The sequence below is a fragment of the Gobio gobio genome, assembly GCF_949357685.1.
Source record: "Gobio gobio genome assembly, chromosome: 6".
NCBI lineage: Eukaryota > Metazoa > Chordata > Actinopteri > Cypriniformes > Gobionidae > Gobio > Gobio gobio.
Window position 1 is genome coordinate 28,107,393 of NC_137102.1, and position 23,199 is coordinate 28,130,591.

At 38.9% G+C, this 23,199-nt stretch overlaps 1 protein-coding gene across 17 annotated transcripts in view; it reads right to left on the bottom strand.

Annotated features, from left to right (window-relative positions):
- Positions 1-20,957, bottom strand: part of dlg1b (discs large MAGUK scaffold protein 1b) — a 314,786-nt gene extending 293,829 nt beyond the window's left edge. For all 17 annotated transcript variants that reach the window (XM_079820292.1, XM_079820293.1, XM_079820290.1 and 14 more), the window contains exons 1-2: positions 20,326-20,957; positions 19,849-19,980 (exon numbers count right to left, since the gene is read on the bottom strand). In XM_079820292.1, the coding sequence (XP_079676418.1) occupies positions 19,849-19,980; positions 20,326-20,344 (151 nt within the window). In that variant the 5' untranslated portion in view covers positions 20,345-20,957. The remainder of the gene's footprint in view (positions 1-19,848; positions 19,981-20,325) is intronic.
- Between the last annotated feature and the right edge of the window lie 2,242 nt (positions 20,958-23,199).

Genomic DNA, 23,199 nt, shown 5'->3' on the forward strand with positions numbered 1-23,199 from the left:
ATCACAATGTTGGTAGGTAATTTTTCTACATATTGTCATATAAATAACCTGAAAATACTGTAGTTCATTAAGATTAAATCTTACTATAACCACTCTTACTAAAAAAAAATGGGGTAAGCACACTTACATTCTCATTTCAAGAGGTGTTCTGAGTAAATTATTTGTTTGTAACACTTTACAATATGGTTTGATTTGTTAACATTACATTAGTTAATTAGACTTATAACTAACATGAACTAACCATGATCAATACATTTGTTACTGTATTTATTAATATTTGTTAATCTTAGTTAATAAAAATACAGCTGTTCATTGTTTGTATATGTTACTTCACAGTGTACATTAACTATGTAAACAAATAGAGAGCAATTTGAGCGCAAGACGCTCGTGTTGTTTTAAAGACAGTGAATGCGCGCTCGCGGGGCTCTCGCGCGCGCTCTCTCTCTCTCTCTCGCGCTCTGTCTCTCTCTCGCACTCTCGCGCGCGCGCTCTCTCTCTCATGCGCGGTAATGTGGGTTTGGAATGGAATGATTCGTAACATTTTTATAATTGTAACGAGTAACGATGCAGCACATGAAAAAAATATCGGAGTAAAAGTATTAAACTCATCGAAAATATGTACTGAAGTAAAAGTGGAAGTAGGAGAAAAAAAATAATACTCTAGTAAAGTACAGATACTGCCTTTTAGTACTTAAGTACAGTAGTGAAGTAGTTCTACTTCGTTACTATACATCTCTGATAATGACCTCCCAGAATTGTCTCACACGATTGCATTCCCAAACACCAGGCCTCCGAATGCAAGATAACATGATGACAGTGTTTATTGCACTTCGTCTGCGGGCTCTGAGACGCAAGTCATTTATGATTTAGGAATAAAAAAGCCACAGTGGCTTCCCCGATTGCAACAACTTCCATTTTTATTATAGATATTTTGTGCCAGTTTCCCAGAAAGTGATGATTTTGTTCTCTTGAACAAAGGGGATGGAAACAGTGCTTTATTCACAAATGTTTTATGAAATATTCCAGTTTTGTGCATAAGTTAAATTCACACATTTCGATAGAAACATAGCTACTGTCTGACATTACAACAACAACAACCTTTATTTATAAAGCACATTTAAACACAATATGGACTGATCCAAAGTGCTGTACAGAGTACAAAGCAGACATATACAAAAATAATTAAAGGTTTTCAAACGCTAAAGAATAAAAATACGATTTAAGAGTAGATTTAAAAATGTCCAATTCTTTGGACATTATTCCAAAGAATGTCTTGTTTATAACATGCAGTGACAGCAGGTTATGTGACAACTCTTTAACATGTTAAGCAATAATCAGAGAAATGTAAACACAAAATGTCAAGAGCAACTTCAGATTGGCAACCGCTCTGTCCAAAAGTTGGTGGGGGGGATAGGATGGGATGAGATCAAACTATGCTATCTTACTGAAATCTTCTGGGACACACAAATCAAAAGTCCTAATGATTTTGTAAGTGCCAAATCATCATGCATCAAACTAATTAAAAATGCATTATATAAGAGTGTGCCTTTACACATCACTTTAGCTGAGTCAGGTGCAATATCGTAGCAGAATATTTCATTACTTCATCTGTAAATCTCCTTGAAGCACATCAGGAAGCAGATGGTGAAAAACCCTCTTTTTGCAAGCAAATCATTAATATACGGTTATGCTGAATAAGTATGTTTGAAGACTACTACTGTATTTTTTAAATTAGTCAATTAGTGTTTGAGTTTTGTGTTTGCACCATTCATGGCTGCTCCCTTACATGTGGATTGTGGTGCTGCTCCAAAATTTAAGTATGCCAAGGCCCAATATTAGAGTAGGTTAAACAACCAGATGCATTTACACTTTGCCAAGTTTCGCCTTGTATTTGTTACAACTCAGTTCCTAATAGGGGTTGCACGACTACTGATTTCTGCTAGTCAATTTCTTATCAAAACAATACTCGAGTTACTCGACTACTCGTGGTTCATGCTACTGTAAATTAAAAGACATGAAATAGTTATACAGAAATACATGAAATAGAAATACATGAAAAAGACATTACATTTTATCAATTCATAGCTAATGCAACAATTACATAAAAAACTCTCAATACATTAAGACTTTATATTAAAATTTTCATGTAACAGAGTAAAGCCAAATAAATAGCTGCACGCGACATTGCAATCCTAACATTTGTGCCGTATATACGCAAACTATACATGCATGGCTTTCCAGAGTGTAGCATTCGATGGAACGGTGTAACTGGGTTCAAAGAAGTTGATAATTCCACTGAATCTCTCTCCTGAAACTGCAGAGAGTGGTCTTATATCCTTCACTATACAATAGAAAAAAAAACATTTTCACGGTCGAGCTTCGGGCAAATTTTCACGTCATACCTCACACGCGGGCCGGGCTTCGGACCTGTTTTAAGCTTCTGCTTCGTTTTATATTTTAGACATTAATTAATTAAAATAAATTATGGAGATGTGCTGCGCTGGTGGAAACAACACGATACCATGCTCCTGCGAATTGCACAGTGTTTAGAGTCGCACCAGCAGCAGCGCGCATTCCTTCAGCGCAGCTGCAGAAGTTATGGCCTTTTTACAACTGGTCACTTAATTCAATTTCTCTGATCAGATATCTATCAGATTGTAAAAAAAACCACACAAAAAACAGGTGTTCCGAAATTCTTTAAAGACGGATTTATATCCGATCCCTCAAACAAATGAATTCAGAAGATGCTCTGGGATAGACTGAGTAAACCCAGCCTGATCTGCCGGCGATTTGATTTCGCCTACTAATAAAAATATGATAGAAACACTTTGATTAAACATGGAAACAATAAACACGACTGCAACAATATATGGTGTATTTGAGTTCTTCAAGCCTTCTCGGGTATTTTCATAATAATAAAGTATATTATAATGCAGTGCTAATCGACATAGACTTCATCACTGAATCACAATCGTCTGCCTCATTCTCTGATAAGAAGCCACATCAATTCATACTTTTTCCTGAGGCAGTCTGGTAAATTTGTATTTCACAAATGTGCTTTGCAATCTTAACCCTGAAATCGAACATGTCTGTGTTTTCTTCGCATAACCTCGATAAACTATAGAGCAAACCACAAACTTTTTAAAAAAACTAACACCTGAGGAAAATCTAACCAGCAAGCAATAGCCGTCATTTCACCATCTCAGTTAACTATAGACCCGATATAGACCCTGCTATGGAGTAACCCACTTCTAGCCAAAATAACCTTGAATTTGGTTACATGTCGTTTTTGCCAAAGTAACTTGCGAGATGTATGATATTCCATCATGTAAGCAAAGTCACCTGTTATTACAAGGTTTGGTTTAATTTCTTTGACATGTTTATGTTCTAGGAAACAGTCTATTCTTGGGCTATGGTTAGATTTTATTAAATTAAAAATTTTGCTTTGTTTTAGCCTAGACATCAGAGCTGTGTTTGGACATCTATTAGACGTCTTTTAAATGCATAATCTTATTGCTGGGTAATCTCATCCAGATATCAGTGTCTGAGATTGCGGTGTATGCGTTTTTTTCTCATTTATTTTTAACTTCATCAAACACCATAATTACAATTACATTTCTCATTTTGACCTTTTTGCCAACTTTCTGATTAAAATAACATTTAGTGGCTGACGATTCCGATTGAAAACTGCTCAAAAAGGCCACAGGAGCAGCAGTGTGAAGTATGATAATCATCTTAATTAATTTCTCCCCTCAATAAAGTACAAAATGTAATAATTATAATCACATATATAAATTGTTCGTTTGAATGAGTTTTGTGACGCAAATATCTAGAGCACATTACCTTCTGTAATCCCCACAAGCCACAACCAGACACAGAAATCCCAATCCCATCTCAATCAGTACATTGCAGACGTCCTCTGTTAATAATTAATAATAACCCAAACATCATCTGGAAAACCAATCCTGTTCAAATTGTGCAAAAAAAGCATCTCTCACGCTTCAGGCCTTTGACTCCAAAACAATACATCTGTTTGTTCAAGCAGATTTAAACAGTCTGGAACAACAAGCTTTTGGTCAGCCAGGATAAAACATGCATATGATGGAAAGGAAAGTAATAACCAGTGAGGTTATGACTTCGATCTTTAATCTGGTCTCTGTGGCAAATCAGTCTAGCATCTGATGAAGTTATGATAGAAGCAAATTACTAATGAGCACAAATTTCTCAGTGAAGTACACAGACTTTTAATCATTGTTTGAGAATAAGTATTAAAGCACCTATCATGGAATTTTGAAATGTACCTTTCATGTAGTGTGTAACATACAGGGAGTGCAGAATTATTAGGCACGTTGATTTTCTGATCATATTTTTTTTCCAGGCACATTTGACCAATTCCAAACCACAGTAATCCTAATAACTACTATTGATTTAGTATTTAATAATGTATAAGTGATATATAATTGTTCATGAAGGCTGGAAATGAAAATCACCTTATATTCAGGTGTGCAGAATTATTAGGCATGTTTTCTTTTACAGATAAATTGAGCCAAAAAAAGAGATTTAACTCAGACTGAAAAGTCAAAAAGTATTAAATGCCCATGAGAAGGATGCAATACTAATGCAATACTAGACATTGCAGTTAAGGCGTGACCATTGGACAGTGAAATGCTCGTTGGGTCAGCAGGGTCAGACAAAAACATGTGGCGGAGAAAAGACACCTATTAACCGCAAAAGAATTAAGAATTAAGGTGAAGAATTACGGGTGAAACCATCAGGAACCCTGTAGTCTCCAGCGCCACCATTTTCCAAAGCTGCAACCTACCTGGAGTCTCCAGAAGTGCAAGGTGTCAGGATCTCAGAGACTTCAGTTAGGTAAAGAATCCTAAAAAATGACCCCCACTAGATAAAAATCACAAGCTGAAGTGTTGTAAAATACATGAAGAAGGTTTTTTTATAGGCTTTATGGACAGATAGGTTGAGAGTGACTCTTGAAGGACCAGCACCACATCCTCTAGTACCACTGTTTGAAGAATTCATCTTCCAGAATCTGGCAGTACGTTTTGGGAGTTCATTTTTAGTCCATCTCTGCAAAATGGACTTCAGGATGGACTAAAATGAACTCCCAAAACGAAGAAAGCTTTTTCTCTGACTAGATGACGTCAACTTGTCAAGTTATTTGAATACGATACGCCCACTTATTGCTCTTCAAGACGCCAGTGAAAACTAGAAAACATCATGGCGACGAGACGCTGTGTTCTGAAGTGTGACTCAAAAGCAAACTTTTTTCATCTGCCCAAGGATGAGCATTTGAAGACTAAGTGGCTTGAAGACAAACCATACATCGTCGCGATTGTGTGTTTATTAGTCTTCAAATGTCTCGATTTGCATGTTTCGCGATCTCAGGAAGCTTTTATTATGGACTTCTATTATGGCACATGGTATCTTCTTTGTCTGTCTGTACCATATATGGACTACATGTGCACAGAGTGCCATCCGGCTGCCAGTATGAATTGAAAACAACACATAAGAGACATCTGCGCATTTTGAGGAAGTATTGAATAAAAAAATACTCCTCTGTTTAGAAATTTGACACAGACATATGAGAATCTATCAATATGTCTCCTCATCTGCACACTTTTGAACTAAAAGCCCTGAGGGATGTTGATTTGTCGCGAGTCTTCGTGAGGAGAATAGAGGAGTTTTTTTATGAATGAGATCAGCTGAGGCTCATTTTACAATCAAACGGTACAGACGCGGTTTTCATATTCATAACTCCTGACAGATATTAACAAATTACTGTCACTATAAGACTTTGATGGGCGTTCCGTTTCCGAAAATATCTGCACAGACTATACCAATCACAACTGACTGGGTCATCGGACCAATCACCGCAGATTAGCGTCACGTAAAGGCGGGGTTTTGAAAAGTGAATCACTAAAGGAATCATTTGAGAATCGCTGTCAAAACAGGTAAAAATAAATGCATATTATAAGAAAACTAAAGTCTTTTTTGTCATTGCATGCATGCAAAACTGTTGTTGGGGACTTCTAAAACAATATTTGGAACATTTTAAACGCCATAATAGGTGCTCTTTAAAGGTCCCATGGCATGGCATTTTTCTATTATTTTATAGTGTTTCCTGAGGTGTACTTATATTGTTAGTATGATTTTTACATCATAAAATGTCATAATTTAGAAATAAAAGGCATTTTTTTCTATACTGCTGTTTGCCCTGTGGCTGACTGCCCTGTTTCAAGAGGCGTGTCTGCTTTGAGACTTCAGTAAAAACGCCCACTGTTGTGATTGGCTGACATCTTTGCATTTGAAATGAGCGGAGGGGGCGTGGTTTAACGAGGTCTACGACGCACGAGCTGCTGCCAGAGAGACGGATGGACCTGAGTTCACTTCTCATCAGTTCTCTCAGCATGTCTCAGTTCAGGGTGAACTGTTGTAGTTACAGCATATACTTCAGGTTATTAGTTTATTTCTAGTCGGAGGGGCTGTCACTCATGTCAGAAAGTTAGTAACTTTAGTAAATTATGGATCAGCGCTGACTCGAGACGCGAACCGTTTAGAATGATTCAGTCCGATTTGGTGAACTGGTTCGGTTCACTAAAAAGAACCGATTCAAAAGAATGATTCGTTCGCGAACCGGACATCACGGAGACGGAGCGATTGCTAACAAAGTTATTTATAGTAACTACTGAGTTGTGAGAGCGCTGTCTGTCAGCGCGAGTTTATTGTGTTTGTATCTGAGAGTTCTGAATAAACAGTCCCAGTCACGCCGAGTCCGTCTTCATCATTATTCTACCAACTTTGTAACACATGCAATGTACAATTACAGCGAGATGAACGAGTTAGTAAGTTTGATTAAAGCATTATTTCTAGATATGTTCCAATCATATGAAAAGCGTCAGTGACGCGCATTGAGTACACAGCGCAAACAAAGACACAACAGCAGTAATCGAATGTAATCCAGTTTATTGTGGGGAAAGCTGGCTTGCCTAGCCGGATACCCTCACGCTTACCCCCCTTCTGCTTAATCTCACGCCGTGTTTGGTGCCTCCGCTGTGGGCCAGATGCAGTACTGGGGGTCGGGGATGTTGAAGGCCGAGCTTCGGCGTGCGTGAGGTTTATCTCTAAAGATGTGGCTCTGCCAATGTTAAGCAGAAACTCCCGACTGTATGCACATTTAAGAACAGATAGACGCGACGAGGACGTACAAAAACACTGACTCACAAGATAGAAAACACGAAAACACCGTTCTGTCGGGAGAGAGAGAAGCCGCAGTGTGTGCATGAATAATAAATAATTAGCTACACATAAGAAATCACTGATCACAGATCAGAAGGAACTGAAAAAAGACTTCTGTTTTCATTTGTACATCCAAACACTGAGAAACTGCCAGCGTTCACTCGTTCACAAGCAATGATCTCTCTAGCGCTCGCATGGGCGTGCCAGATTCTCTGGGCGGAGGAAAGGGAGGTAACCGTTCCTGCTTGGACGTCAAACCAGGAGACTTCAGGATTGGCTCGTCTGGCCTGTCATTTTCTCAAAGGCAGAGAAAGACAGCCAGAACTCGGTTTTACACCGATCAACATTTCTATCCACTTGGGGACAATATTCAGGCTAGGGGAACTCATATTAATGTTGAAATACCTCATAAAATGAAAATTTCATGCCATGGGACCTTTAAGAGGTTAATACTGAACAACAGTCTTTTGCCCTTATTATAATACCAATGTCATTATGAGGCGTTCTGTTTATTCATGTCAGTTCAGTGACCCCATCCATGCTCTGAGAGTACGCAATGTGCATGATAAAAATGGAGCTATAACACTTTTAATCGCTGCTTATTTTAGTAGTACTACCATGCAGTGTTTCCCCTACCATTGTTTTGGGGGGGGCGGCCCGCCCTCCCCTGACGGTCGACAATAAGACGGCCCGATGGTCCAGTGCCAGCGTGAAAGACACTCGGGCCAGAGCTGCATCTTCACGGAAACTGATCATTTGCGCATTTTTAATCCTTGCCAATTTAAATATTCCAATTTTTTTTTTTTTTTATATATATATATATATTGTGTCTTTCAGTTTTTTTTTAAGAGACACTGCCCATCTTGCCTCCTTCTTGACACCCTACATTTTGAATAATAGCTTTGATTAATTGTTACTGTTTTGTACGCGCGGTTATATTAATTATAATCCAAATTCTGTTTTATTTGTCACAATATTATTCATGATTGTTTAGAGGGGCACTTTATATACTTTTGATACGAGCCCCCAAAGCCCTCCCCTCTGCACTTGCCTGGTGTGTGTGTCCTGTCACAAAATGCGGCGAAAACTCCTACACGACGTTAAGGGTTATTTCACCCAAAAATGAAAATTCTGTCATTAATTACTCACCCTCATGTCGTTCGACACCCGTAAGACCTCCGTTCATATTCGGAACACAAATGAAGATATTTTAGTTGAAAGCTGATGGCTGAGAAAGGCTTCAGATAGGCCTCCATTGGCATTCAGTACATTTACACTCCCAAGACCCATAAAAGGCACTTAAAACGTCGTTACAAAGTCCATCTCACCACAGTGACTCTACAATAATTTTACGATGCGACGACAATAGTTTTTGTGCGAAAAAAAAAAAATCAAAATAACACCTTTATCCAACTTGTTATTGTCTTCTGTGTGTGCCTTTACGACGCATGCGTGAGAATATGACGCAGATCCGGCGTTCGGACACATGACCCAGAAGCGATTTGTTTACAAGCAGAGGAAGACGCGCGTGTCTAAGCTGTTGGATTCTACATTGATCGTGCTTTAGGTCTCGGCGTAGTTCTCAAAATGGGGCTTAAGTGAGCATTTCATGGATTCCCGAACGCTGGCGCTACGTCATATTCTCGCGCATGCGTCGTGGAGGCACACACGGAAGACAATAACAAGTTGGATAAAGGTGTTATTTTGATTTTTTTTTTGCGCACAAAAACTATTGTCGTCGCATCGTAAAATTATTGTAGAGCCACTGTGGTGAGATGGCCTTTGTAACGACGTTTTAAGTGCCTTTTATGGGTCTTGGGAGTGTAAATGTACTGAATGCCAATGGAGGCCTATCTGAAGCCTTTCTCAGCCATCAGCTTTCAACTAAAATATCTTAATTTGTGTTCCGAATACGAACGGAGGTCTTACGGGAGTCGAACGACATGAGGGTGAGTAATTAATGACAGAATTTTCATTTTTGGGTGAACTAACCCTTTAATAATTAGATTAAGGTGTGTACATGTCTACAATGCACTTAGATAATGCGACTAAAATAGGCATACTCCACATGTCTTAATTCAATTTTTGTTTAATTCGAGTATGGCTTTAACCGGATTAAGGTCATTAGAAATTGCTGTTTACATGGTAGTTTCTTAATCAGAGTATGGTCTTAATCAGATTAATACCGGAGTATTGTTGTCCATGTAAACGTACTGAGTGTCTCTCAGTTTGCTACTCGCAAAGCGCAGCAACAGCACACATAAGCACGGCCACGCGTCTCACAGCACGCGAATATTCACACAAAATTATATCAAAATGACTGTCTTGTTGAGTATCATCGTAAACATAGCCGGTTAGGTCTTTTAAATGAACGTAAACATGAAATTTGCCAGTCACCGCCAGCATTTATGGTAATTTTCACAAGTTTCATGGCCCACAAAATATCTAAACATGCAATATTTCAAAAGAAAGAACATACCCACTGTTTTATTCCAGCTTCATACATTATTTTTTTAATCAACACTTGAATGTTGCAAGTTTCATGAAAAAGCTACATTTTGAGCATAAAGCTGAGAAAATCACGTTTTTGTAAAAAACTAACGTTACGTCCGAACGATGAACAAAACACAGATGTTGTATATCGAGTCCATCAACACCCCAAAGCTTCACAGTCCTATAACTCGTCCTGGGTTGACATTTCATTCAATAACATTGGGCAGTTGTGATTTATATGCTGTTTAATGCTGATGATCGCGTACTTATTTTACATATGCATCTTCTTATGATATCGCATGTTGCCGCTTCTTCGGCTGTGTTTTGATCACGAGATTCTGTTCTCGTCCAGGAAATACGCTTCAGCGCCCCCTACCGTATAACAGTGAACACATGCAAAGCCGGAATATATCGTCATTGGCAATAAATATCAAGATAACAAAAGACAAAAAAAAACACTCACTGCTCTTAACAGTTAAGACTTAACTGAATAACTTTTAATAAGGGTTAATCTATATTTATATGCAGTGACATATAATTGTATGTGGACTATGCAGTGATATTTTACATTTGATTACAACATTTGTACCTGACAATCTAGATTAGACCTACATGAATATAACTGTTTATTTCATTTGTATATATTTGTTCTGCTGTATTTATTTGTGCTTTTGCTCATAATTTGATTATTTGTTCTTATTTTATTACTCACTGTCTTTAACAATATAAAAAAAATTATATGAGTTACGATAATAGTTTTTAGAGTCATAACCTTATTTATTAAGGTTACATGGCTCAAAAACAATGCAAGGCCTATTTTATTTTATTTATCAGTTTTTTTTGTGGTGGGGCCACAAAAAAAAGTAAAAATTTGAACCCCTGAAGAAAATCCTTAGCATTGAGCCCTGAAATATATTCCCAAAAAAAAACCTTTTAATTTTAGGGGTAAAAATGTTGAAGAGGAATGGAGACTGTGACGAACCTAAACCGGCAAAAATTAGTTTTTTTTTTCTTCTTAAAAGCAACAAAATACGGAGAAACAACTTAAGCAAAGCCAACCTCTTTTGTGTTGTAAATAGTTGTGATGTATAAATAAATGTTGTTTATATTTACTTACCAAATGAATTAATTGATTGTCTATGGCAACACCGCGTATCCGTAACACTCCCGCTCTGCGACACTAGTAGTTTTGGGAGGCTGCATTAGGTGATTCAAACTGATTTATAATTAGGTCCCCAATTATGGAACATCTTGGAACTATGGAACATCACAAATAATTCTAATGGCTCATTTCCACTGAGCGGAACGGTTCAGCACAGTTCGGTATGCAATTTTTGCAGTTTCCATTGTCAGAAGTTGTGAATGGTACCCTAATTCCGAACCATACCGTTCCGTTGGGGTACCTAGCACAGTAGTCCAGTACTAAAGGGTGGAGCTAGACTGCAGAACGTTGATTGGTTGACAGAGAATCAACCATGTGCTTTTTCAGCTGCGTTTTTACTTGCAGCCTTGGCTCAAATAAAACATGTCGTCTTCTTGTGACAACAGCCACATGCCGAGAGGCAAGAACAAGACCTGCTGTATGTCGTCCACTGTTGTTTACTGTGACACTTCCTTCTTCGCGCAAGAATGACATTGATCGCTTCACCACGCCTATCAAGTAAGGGTGCTGTTGGCAGTGGAAACTAGGGATGCAACAAGCGTGTTCACTAGGCTGCGCTGCATCGCTGGTGTCAATTTAATGGTGCGTTCACACCCGACGCGAATGAAGCGTTTCGCGCGAGTGATTTACATGTTAAATCAAAGCAAAGACGCGAAAAGACATTCTGTGGCGTGATTCGCACGAATGATGAATGTTCCACATATGATTTTTGTCCTAATTGTTGTCGCTACTAGAGCAGGCTACTGATTGGTTAACGTGGCGCGAATATCCACCGAAGTTCAGATTTTTCAACTCGCTCAATGTCTATTTGCATCTTTGCATTGACTTAACATGTAAATCACTCGCACGAAACGCTTCATTCGCGTCTGGTGTGAACGCATACAGCAAGCCAAAGTGTTCGTATACGCTTGGTCAGGCTTCTGATTGCACACTGACACGTCAAAAGCGTGCGATTTGACAGCAAAATGCACGTCCTCGACGCGATTTACCATAAAAACACGCATATTTTAACGTGTACTTTGGGGTCACGGAAAATGTGCATTTCCGACACACATTTTTATATCAAAGCATATGTTCTTGACGCGTGATTTACCATAAAACGCATGCGTTTTGGGGTCACGGAAAACGCGTGTTTCCGACACGTGTTTTTATATCAAAGCGCACGTCTTCAACGCATGATTTGCCGTTTTAAAAAAAGAGCACGTTCTTTTCATCTGTTTGGATACTTCAAACAAGTTTGCCTGTTTGGTCTACCTGTTAACACGTTAATAACGTGCATTTTGCCTGACTCAAAGCACGCGCCCTCGACGCGTGATTTACCATATAAGCGCGCATTCTTAACGTTAGCTCTGGGGTCACGGAAAACACGTCAGAAATACGTGGTTTTTTTTAAAGCGGGGGCTATTCGAGGACGTGCGTTTTTATGATAAATCATGCGTCGAGGACGCGTGTTTTGCTGTCAAATCGCATGCTTTTGATGTGCCAATGCGCAATCAGACGCCTGACCAAGCGTATTTGTAGAACTTAGTGGCACCGGTGCCACTGCTCTCAAATGTTAGTCTAGAGCCCTGATTCTGAATATTCTGATCTAATCCAACGTCTGACTTGTAATGTTGCCTGAATCATAATCATACACTGTTTACATTATGTAAAGCCTTAAAGATCTGCATAATTAAGGGTGTGGCCACTTTGAGTGACAGGTGGATAGCGCGCCGCCGGGAGAAGAATATCATGTCGCAACTCTGTTTTTCCACGCCTCTGGCTTTAACGCTCATGCCACATTAGCGCCAAAACGCTATTTATTGTTTGAATTTCGTATTAAATTTTAAAAGCTTAGACTTTCAAGTTTCATATCAAAAGGAGGTTTGAGAGTGACAGAGAGATGGAGGGAGAGCAGGGAAAGGAAATGAACGAATATGCTGCGCGTTTTAAATAGCGTTAAAAGGTTAATGAATAACGACGCGCAATATGTGGCGGCCGGTGTTGATTGTTCCAGGCATTAAACATGCAATGCTTCCATGGAGAGACTAGAATATCATGCACTTTTCCAACTAATCCTAAACTAACTTTTCCTCACGGAATAGAAAGAAAATCCCTCTTTGTTCTCTTTATACGGAACATTTAACGCGCCGGTGTCTACTGTTGCTAGAGTATCGGACGCAACTTTAATGAGCATCTGATTGATAGATAAACCGCACGCTCTTATTTCAGTGCTGTTAATGTTGTAGTTACTTTAGCAGTTTCCTTCGTATATTCAGTTAAACGACATTAAGTTAAATTTCATGTATCATTCATCAGAACTGTGCGTATGCATTTTAGACACTTACAAATGTGTTTGCTCCGTCCATGCAATAAATGTGTATCCTTGAATAAGCAGGGTTTTACTTCTTCAACTGCTCAGGTATGACCCATTTCCGTATAACTTCAGTATTTTATTTGATATAATTGAGCTATGGACGGAGCGCAGGAGCAATTCAGTGAAGGCGGTAAAGAGTGCAACGCGTGTCTGTGAAGGCGAGCTGTGAGGGCGCGGATGACGCAGCACAACTTCTCTATTAATTCATGCATGTAGTAGATATAATAAAATGTTTTTTTAAAGCACTGAATAACTATTGAATCAAGATTCTTTCTGTTGCATTATTTTACTGTAACCACTGTGAAGCTGCTTTGAAACAATCTCCATTGTAAAAAGCGCTATATAAATAAAGGTGACTTGACTTGACTTGTACTCTTTAGGATCTTTTCAATAAAGAAACAAGACTGAAGAAAGAAAACAAACAGCTATGTAAAATGTAAATGACAGTAGATTCATAACATAATGAAAAAAGCAAAAGACCTGTAACAGGACTTAATCTCCTTAAATTTGTTATATTCAATAGTGTAGATGATTGTTATCTTTGGTTATCATTGGAGATGAGACCTCCCCGCTGAGCCAGTCAAAACAGAGGCGTAACTCTCAGCCGATTCCCAGGTTTCTCTGAGTCTCGTGTTCACTTTTCTCCCTCCGGAACTAGATCTGTGGTAAGGCAGCCCTTAAACAGAGTGCTGTATTGGCTTCCGATTAACAGACCTCTGCAGCCACAAGATAGAATTTCCACAGTTCACAGAGCCTGCCAGGTCTCTTTACCTCTGACACATGTCTTCATTTTCTGATGGCTCATTTACAGACTATGGAATGCTAATACTTTCTGTAGGTAATTAATAAAATTATTGCGAAGATCAACTTTACAAGACCACAATCAGCCACATACAGAAATCATTTTAAAATATATTATCGCTTTTTTGTGAGGGCTGGCTTGACGCATGCCCAATTGATTGCAATGTGTCTACTTGAGGAAGTGTTTTTTATCCATTACATATTCTGTTTCAGGCAGGACCTCTGAATAAAGATTAGGAAAAGATATCGGCCAGCCTTTGTGATATCGGATTCACCTCTCCAGCTCTTTATGAAGCACTAAGAGCTTTTTAAAAAAGGTTCTTCTATGTGTGAATAGAAAACCTAGCCATTATCTACTCTAGGTAATGTGATTTAATCTTACCCCTACTCCGAGTCTCATTTTCAAAACAATTAATTAGGAACTCATGAGGCGGGTGTGTTCTGTCAAGGGTAAACCTGGTCTGTCTTGTGACCCACATTTAGCATGCAGGAGGAGACCTGCCCTGCTCTGGTTAACTCTTCTTCTCTGGCATCTTAAAGCTCTAATCATTGAGAGACATGCACCGAGTCTGCATGCGCTGCTCTCTCAGAGAAACTGTCGTAAATCATCAGCCTACGGATTAGGACTGGGGTAATCATGTCAACAGACGGATTACTTTTTGTTTGTCCTTTCGAATACATATCTGAGGAAAAGTCAAATTGGAAACCGTCACTCCAATGCATTTTTCATTAGTGGCACTCTTAAGAAGAACACGTGTGCATGCAGGACATATATGATTAGAGGGATTTCTGTGCATGTTTGTGTGAACGTGAACGAGGCTACGCATGAGGGTGATTACACATGTATGATGTATGAACTTATCCAGCAATGTTGCGCACAACGATTCATCACAGCAGCTTAGAGTAAGACGGTTTTCTGAGATACAGAACAGCGGTGAGGCACACATAGTGCTCCAGCCTGGACAACAGAAGCAGATATTTAAAACTTTCGGTTTTGTGATATGCTAAAATGCTTGTAATGTTCCGCCTGTCTCTAAGTTTTTGTGCTTTTTGCAAATGGAGTTGGCCTTTCAAACATGAGTGAAATACATTCACAAAGAGGAAGCTGACCAGTCTTTATCCTAAAACACATGACCATTTCAGCAGACAAAAAAACCTAACAGTAGCACTCTTTCCCTTCAACAACTCGAGCAACAAAACTTTCACGTTATTTTCTAAAGAATGGGGAGGATTCAATTATTACAGGATGCCTCCACACCTTGAGGGTCAAACACAGGAAGTCACTGGCACATGGCCAGACAAACTCAAACAGGCTGTTCAGCATTCCTCGTGGTTGCTTTCTTTGCCTAGTTTGCAATGTTTTGCCTAATGGCGAGTACACACTGCACAATTTTAGCCCCGATTTTCACTCGCCGACAGGTTTTGCAAAACCACCGGTAAATGCCCGAATCTTAGGCAAATCAATGCACATTCTCACGAGTGACAATCATGCAATATGAATTATCAAAGTTGCGATCTGAGAGGATCGCTGACCCCCATGAGATATTTGGCATGTTAAAAATATGGACCTGTCTGCAATTCAAAAGAAATGTGTTCTGACTGAAAATTACATCTGCGATGACCTACAGCCAACGAGAGAGCAAGATACAGGGCAGAGTTATAGACCAGAATATCAGTATTTTAGATATATTTACAATTATATTAAACAGAAACAAAGCACAAACATGTGCTTGACCAGCCGCAACAGCAAAACATTACAAAATAATTGATTTACCTCCAACTCTCTTTGCAGAACACAATCCTTGCTCCCTGCGTCTCCCCAACACTTTCCTCCTCCATAATTCTTTTTCTCCTTTTTGCTACAAATCAGCGCACAAACATTTTGGATCGCAAGCTTCTTGCAGGCTATCATTTTTAATAACAATTCCAGTCTCACGCACACGTGATGTTGCGTTATTTCCTTGGTTGCGAACCGTAGTTTGCGCACCGGACAGAGTTGTCGCCGATTTTTCCTATTGTAAAGTCACGCAGTGTGGAACCCCCTGTCGCCGATCCATCTTGTAATGTGCACACAGCAGCAACTGATTGCTACCCCCAGATATTTGTGCAGTGTCTAAAGAACAGTGATCTCACTACTTTAAAAATCATGCAGTGTGAACTAGGCATAAGACAGTGGTTCCCAAACTGGGGCACGTGAGGTGACAGAGGGGGTACGCAATCAAAATGTTGAGGCAAAATGCCCTGTAATGTAAAAACTGGAAAATGTTAGTGCCGTAAAAGGTCAAATACATGACATCCGATCAAATTAATTAGATTATCTTTTCGGTCAAAACTGACTGCATCCACAAAGCAGCATGCATATAATAGATTGGGTGCAGAGAATCCTGCTTAGCAAATCACAATACATTACTGAAGTGCTCAACAATGTACCTTTGTAAAAGTGGGGTTTTAGCACTTACTAGCATGATGAACAAATATAGACACAGACTGTGCATAGAGATCGATTTAAGACTCAAACTCTTTTCGATTACAAAAACATACCCTGTGCAAGTTCTTGTTTTTAATGTTGATAATATGTTATAGAGCAAGAATACACATTTTTCCAAATATCCACACAATTGCAAATGTGACTTATTTTATACAACAGTTCAACAAACAAAAAGGTAATATTAAGTGATGTACTTTTTAAACAAATGTTGAAACTATTTTTTTCATTTCAAATTACCGCAACAATGCTTTTGTTTGCTCTATTTTGAAACAAAATAATAGTTTCAACATTTGGGTCTCCAAGCAACACACAGCAGTGTTTCGTCAGTGAACGAATCGGGAGAGATATGAAATTTATGAAATTTGGCACACTCATAGAAGACAGTCCCAACATTAACCAAACCAATTTTGGAGTCTCTAAAACAATCCCCCTAGCGCCACCACCTGTCCAAAGTTTGACTCATGTTTATGCTAATAACTTTTGAACCATAAGGGCTAGAAACAAAATATTTTTTTCCTCTGATTCCTTGGCCCTAGTCCATTCGATTGCATTTCCGTCATGAAAATGTTCCCGCCATTTTGAATTTTCCGAAAAACCTACTTTTGCGAACTTGTCCTAGACGGTTCATCCGATTTGCACGAAAATTGAACCAGATCATCTACAGACCATGCTGACAAAAAGTTATGGAATTCAAGTTGATTCGTCAAATCGTTTTCAATAAACGCACCAACAAATTTTACGTAACGGTTGCGAAAATACACTTAAGGCTATATATCAACAACGCTTTATCGTATTCAAACCAAACTTGGTACATGTCATCACAAGCATGACCTGAGGCAACATGCAGCGTTTCGGCACAACGCCACCTACTGGTCCGGAGATACGAAAAATGGCTATTTTTGCTTATAACTTCTGAACCGTTTGTCCAAAAATCAGCAGTGGACGTCATGCTGAGTCGTCTGATATCCAATTTTACCATATCGGCCATATTGGCTGTCGGCCATCTTGAATTATGTGCTAAAATGCTGTATTTTATGAACGCATGAACGGATTGTTACGAAACTCGGTATGGGTCATCACCACGATACCTTGAAGGACCATAGGTCGATAGTAACGTAGGTGAGCCCAAATGTCAAATTGTTGATAATAAGGGGTAGTAAAATCCAATCAAAGTCAGGTGTCAGGCTGAAACCCTAGTGTAACTGTTCATTTTCCCATGATGCATCATTCTCCAGCTAAAACTGATCGGGCAGGCCAAACCGTAAGTCGTAGAGACTTGAAACTATTCAGGGCTGGTAGTAGCTGAGCGGCGGCACTGAAGCTAGTTTAACGTGTTTAACGTGTGTGTGTTGTGGATAAAAATGCAGTTATATTATGGGCCGTTGACATGAATTGCACTCGTGATGGAGCAGTAGTGGAGCGCTCTTTTAAAAAATCCGCTCCTCACTCCATTCAAAATCACGTCGCTCCGCTCCCACTCCACTCCGCTCACATACTCTGGCCACACCACCTTGATTACATCAATAATTTGTATTTGCCAAACTTCCTGCTACCAACTGGTAGCACTATGACTAACTAAAATTTTGGCAAAACATCAGACTGGATTTTTTTTTTCCAAACGCTTATAACTTTGGGTGTGGTTGACTTATTTTCATGGGAGTAACTTTTTTTGTCTCCTGAATCCTTACAGAGTCTAACAATACCAGACTTGCCAGATTTCGGCATATGGTTTGTGCAGCGTGGTAATTTAGCACTTCTAAAACATTAGCTGATATCTTTGAAACCGCTAGTCCGATTGAGACGAAACTAGCGTCAGAAGTTTGGAAACATAGGTTGATAGCTACATAACAATGCCCAAATGTCAAAATACTGATAGTAAAGGGTAGTAAAATCCAATCAAAGTCAGGTGTCAGTCATTTTTTTCCGTGTTGTTACATTTAAATGTCTATAACTCTAAAACGAAATGAGATATTTTCACCAAAATTGACACACAGATGTATGGGCTCACTCCGAAGACACAAACAATTTTTTTTAGGATTGTACCTCTTGGTGGCGCTATGATAGAACAAAACATGAAATCCATATAGACTACAATGCATTTTTCAGCCTTTTTGCCTAAAATCCTCTTAAAATGTGTTTAATTGCTCATTGCTGCGGTTTATCTGACACTCCCAGCCATTTTGGCATGTCTTGTCTTCTTATTTGCGCTTGGTCCCGGTATTGCTGCTTGCAGCTATATTTTATCTTTGTTCATGTTAATTTCAACATTTACTAATGCATTATTAAAATCTTGCTAACATTAGTTAATGCACTGTGAACTAACATGAACAAATCATAAACAGATGGATTTCTAAAGCTGAACAGAGGTGTTGTTCATGGTTAGTTCATGTTAACTAATGTTAACTAATACAACCTTATTGTAAAGTGTTACCAATTAAGGGTTTAGTTTAATTTATCGATTTATTATAATGGAATTTTAGGATGATATGACATTTAACATGTTTACAAAATATTTTAGAAACCATGTTTAGAAAATAATGTACTTAAAAATCAATTAAAGGGGGAAAATATCCTCTCTTGATGAAAATAAAACGCCTCTGGGGGTATACCACTCTAAAAAGTTAGGGAACCACTGGGTTTTATTATATAGACACATGTTTTATTATAGTTGGCAAGGGGCAACAGATGAAAATATGCCTTTTGGCCTACCTCTGGCTTATTTACAGTGTCTGACTGCTGATTTATTAGCACCATCCCAATCAAGAAAATAAATGAATAAGAAAACTAAAAAACACCATCTTGTGGCTCCTCAAAACAAACTGCAAGATAAATTAAAGTAGAGTAGATCTCTTTATACAAGAACATCCTCAGATAATACTTTAAACAATAGTTTTTACCATTTACAGCAAAGTGTTAGGTACTCTTTAATAGTCGCCTACATGTCAGTAAGTTCTCACCCCTCTGAAAACAGAGGCAATGGTCATTAAATGTCAGTCTAGCTTGAGTAGTAACACACGGCCCTGATTGGCTTTTACTACTCAACACCTCTTTTGGAGGGAAAAGATAGATAGATAGATAGATAGATAGATAGATAGATAGATAGATAGATAGATAGATAGATAGATAGATAGATAGATAGATAGATAGATAGATAGATAGATAGATAGATAGATAGATAGATAGATAGATGAGTTTATGAGTTGCTAACTCATTGTGATAAACAGTAGCTCTCACAGCATGACACAGTACTTTCATTATTACTAGGGGAGTGCTCTGAATGACACATTGTAGTACCTATAAGCGCCTGGAAGAGGTTACTCTGGAAGATGTCAATGACTCTCTGGATGGAGTTTCTCAACTGTCTGTCTTCAGTGTTACTGAGTTTTGACCGGTATTCCTCCAGCAGTAACAGAGCCCTCTGTGCATCTATACAGAGCAGACAGAAAGCCTTAATTAATTACATAATAACGCATCAGACAGCATAAAAGCAACCAATATTTTAAAACAAGAGTCTACGTTTGCCGTTTTATGGAGAGAATAGACCCTAAATAAGTCGCAAATGACTTTGGTATAAAATTTAAAATCTATGTTTTGATTTACTGGACAAAACAACTTATTTCCAAAGAGTTTATATTCAGTTACCTTAGACATACAGTGAGGTAAAATAAAATAAATTAATATTTCAGTCTGAATGTTCAGTTAAGCCTCCAAGAAGTGACTTACCAGCTCCAGTATCAGATTGTGTAAAAGTATATTCGAAGTTTATCTCACCTTTTTTTCTGACTGGCATGTTTCGGTTGGGCTCGTGCACAATAACCAATCCAGTAGAGCTCGCGACAGAAATTAACAATACGATGATCTCCAAACACGAGTTCGTCCCGAGTGTCAGAGAGGGGCAAGTTAGACGCGGTTGGCATGCAACTCAAATGTTTATCCGGTAAACATGGGGACGGTTCAGGCTAATATGAAAACGAGCCGTTTGGTTTTAGAGTCGAGCGCGAGCTGCACTTCTTTAACCTGACAGTCGAGCGACAGCACAGAAATGAGCTTTACTCCATTGACAACCCTGCGCTGCCATTCAAAGCACACACAGACGCTGCGATTCAGTCTCCACCGCCAATCTGCTCCGCGGCTGCGGGGGGAAACTGAACATATGTCGCCGCCAGTTGCAGGAGGGCTTCCAAAAAAAACTCCCCAAACTGCAAATATACACCTCCCAGCCGTGCGCTTGCAAGGGCTCGGTGTGAACGCAAGCGATTTTCCTCACGTCCGCAGTTTCCCTCGTTCTTCTTCGCCTTCGGAGGAATGAGGATTCAGGATTGTTTTCCTAAACGTCAAACTTCTTTCGTTATCTCCTCCTCCTTTTTTTCTTCCTATGTGTCAGAAATTCCAAACTTTCCTCCAAAATGGCGTCCCAGGGTTGGAAGAATGTCACGTGATTCTAGACCCTACCCTTGACCGCCCAATCATGGGACTGGGCTACCTTTTAGCTCAGGGTTGGGAAGGTGAGACTCAGACTTCACAGTTTCTTAAAGGAGACTCACTGACTCAAGCTGGCAAGTGGGATAAACAAGGGTCGATATGAGGATATAGGCTCTTATACAAGTTCATGATCATATTATTGAACGTTGCTATGCCTAGATTGTGTTTTCCATCCAAATGAAACATTCACCGTTAGGGCTACACTGGCTTTGATTTAACAATCCACTGCCAAGAAATTGTAGTAGCTGTTCACGTGGAAGCTCAACTGAGGAGGCATTATGTAAAGCCACAGAACCTGATCTTGAGATGTGGCTGCACAAAGTTCTCTGTGTTAATCCAGGAGTGTGATGATGGGTAGAACTATTTTAGTGTGGGTATTGCAAAACAGATTATATAAATAATATTTGTATTCATTATTATAAAATATAAGTGCTATAAATAAATAAAAAATGTATTATTTTTTGTGCATTTTGTTGAAAACATATTTCAACCATGAAATAACCTAAAATGAAAACATCCTCTTCATTTATTAATGTTGTCCAATCCCAGAACACACAATTAAGGTTGTTTTACACCACAAACACTTAATGAATCATCAGATGCAGATGTGCCTTTCAGGTATAACATATATTGACACAAACAACCAAAGCAGTGGCCCAGATTAGAAAGTAGTCATGGTAAAAGAGGATTTTATTTTTAGATGATCATGTTTTATGAATGATCCTCTCTGATCTTGAAGAGGCTACCTCCTCCTTGCCACAGTGTTCAAGAAGAGCAGTCAGGTTTGTATTATATCTCGTGAACATTGGATTTGCTTTGAGTGTTTAGTAGATTTTGCCTTTAGTCCAGCGTATTATTCTTAGTGACAGACGTGGATGCTTCACTTAAGGCTTCGTTTTCGGAAGTCTGGCGTTTTTGTGGAATATTTCATACTTTCATTTGTTTCTAATTTGTTTTTGTTCAAACTGTGTCAATATAATCATCATGTATTTGAGACTGGGCATATTCTCTGTGATAGAATGTGGATCTGTAAGCAATATGACATTGGCGCTTTACAACACATGTCCATCCCGTCTGGCTCTCTGAACAGTGATTATAGCAGCTGTTTTTGCTGTCATCTCTGGACAAGTTGCTCACAGTTAATCTTGGCATAATTCAGGATTTTGGCAGCAGTGTTGGTGAGTGTAGTGACATGATATTTTGTCAACAACAAGGGAAATACAACCAAAATGATGCAGAAATTTCTCCGGACAGTATAATGCTCCGTCTATGTACAGGAACATTTGTGACTGTTTTGTTTAGCAGTTTTTGCTTTGTCACCACTAATGATAATATGATGCTGGTACGGTTGCTGCATAGAAATCATTATTTCCAGTTTTGCTCATTTTATTATAATCAATCTTTTTGGTCTTATGATAATAATACAGCGGCGTGGCATGTCATTTGATCTTATTCTCTTAATGTGTTGATGGCCTATTAAACAAATCCTACCCTGTAAACATGATAATTCTCTGGCAAAATTTCAGTGGGCTGTCAGGATGCCAAGACATGATCGATCCAGAGTAACAGCTTATCTTCCATTTGTGCTGCATCTCAGTATATAAAAGGCTATGACAAATGCCATTCGTAACATCCATGCTGTTCTCAACACTTGAGATCTCCAATGAAGATTATATTGTAATTCCCTGAGAAGTCAAACTCCAGCCAGGACTCTGACGTAAGATAAACTCCAACATCCCCATGACCCTGGCTTGTAGAATCAATAGATGGATATAAAACTCATATAAAACACATGAAAGCACATAAAACAAAACAAAACAAAACAGCACAAATGTAAACAGGCTCAGTGGGTAGCACTGTCGCCTCCCAGCAAGAATGTCCCCTACAGTCCAAATACATGCAGGTGTATTGGACATGCCAAATTGTTGTAGGAGTGAGTGTGAATGTGTCCCAGTTCTCTCAGTGCTGGGTTGTGTTGGGAAGGGCATCTGGCTTAACCTGTGCCAAATCAAATGTGTGTGTTAAGCGGGCCCTGCAAATGAGCGGGAATAACGCTAGGAAGATGGATATATAGGATATCATGTATACTTCTATATGTTGTTTAATTTCTTTTAAAAAAAACTTACATTTACCACATTAAGTCCCTCAACATATGTCATGTAT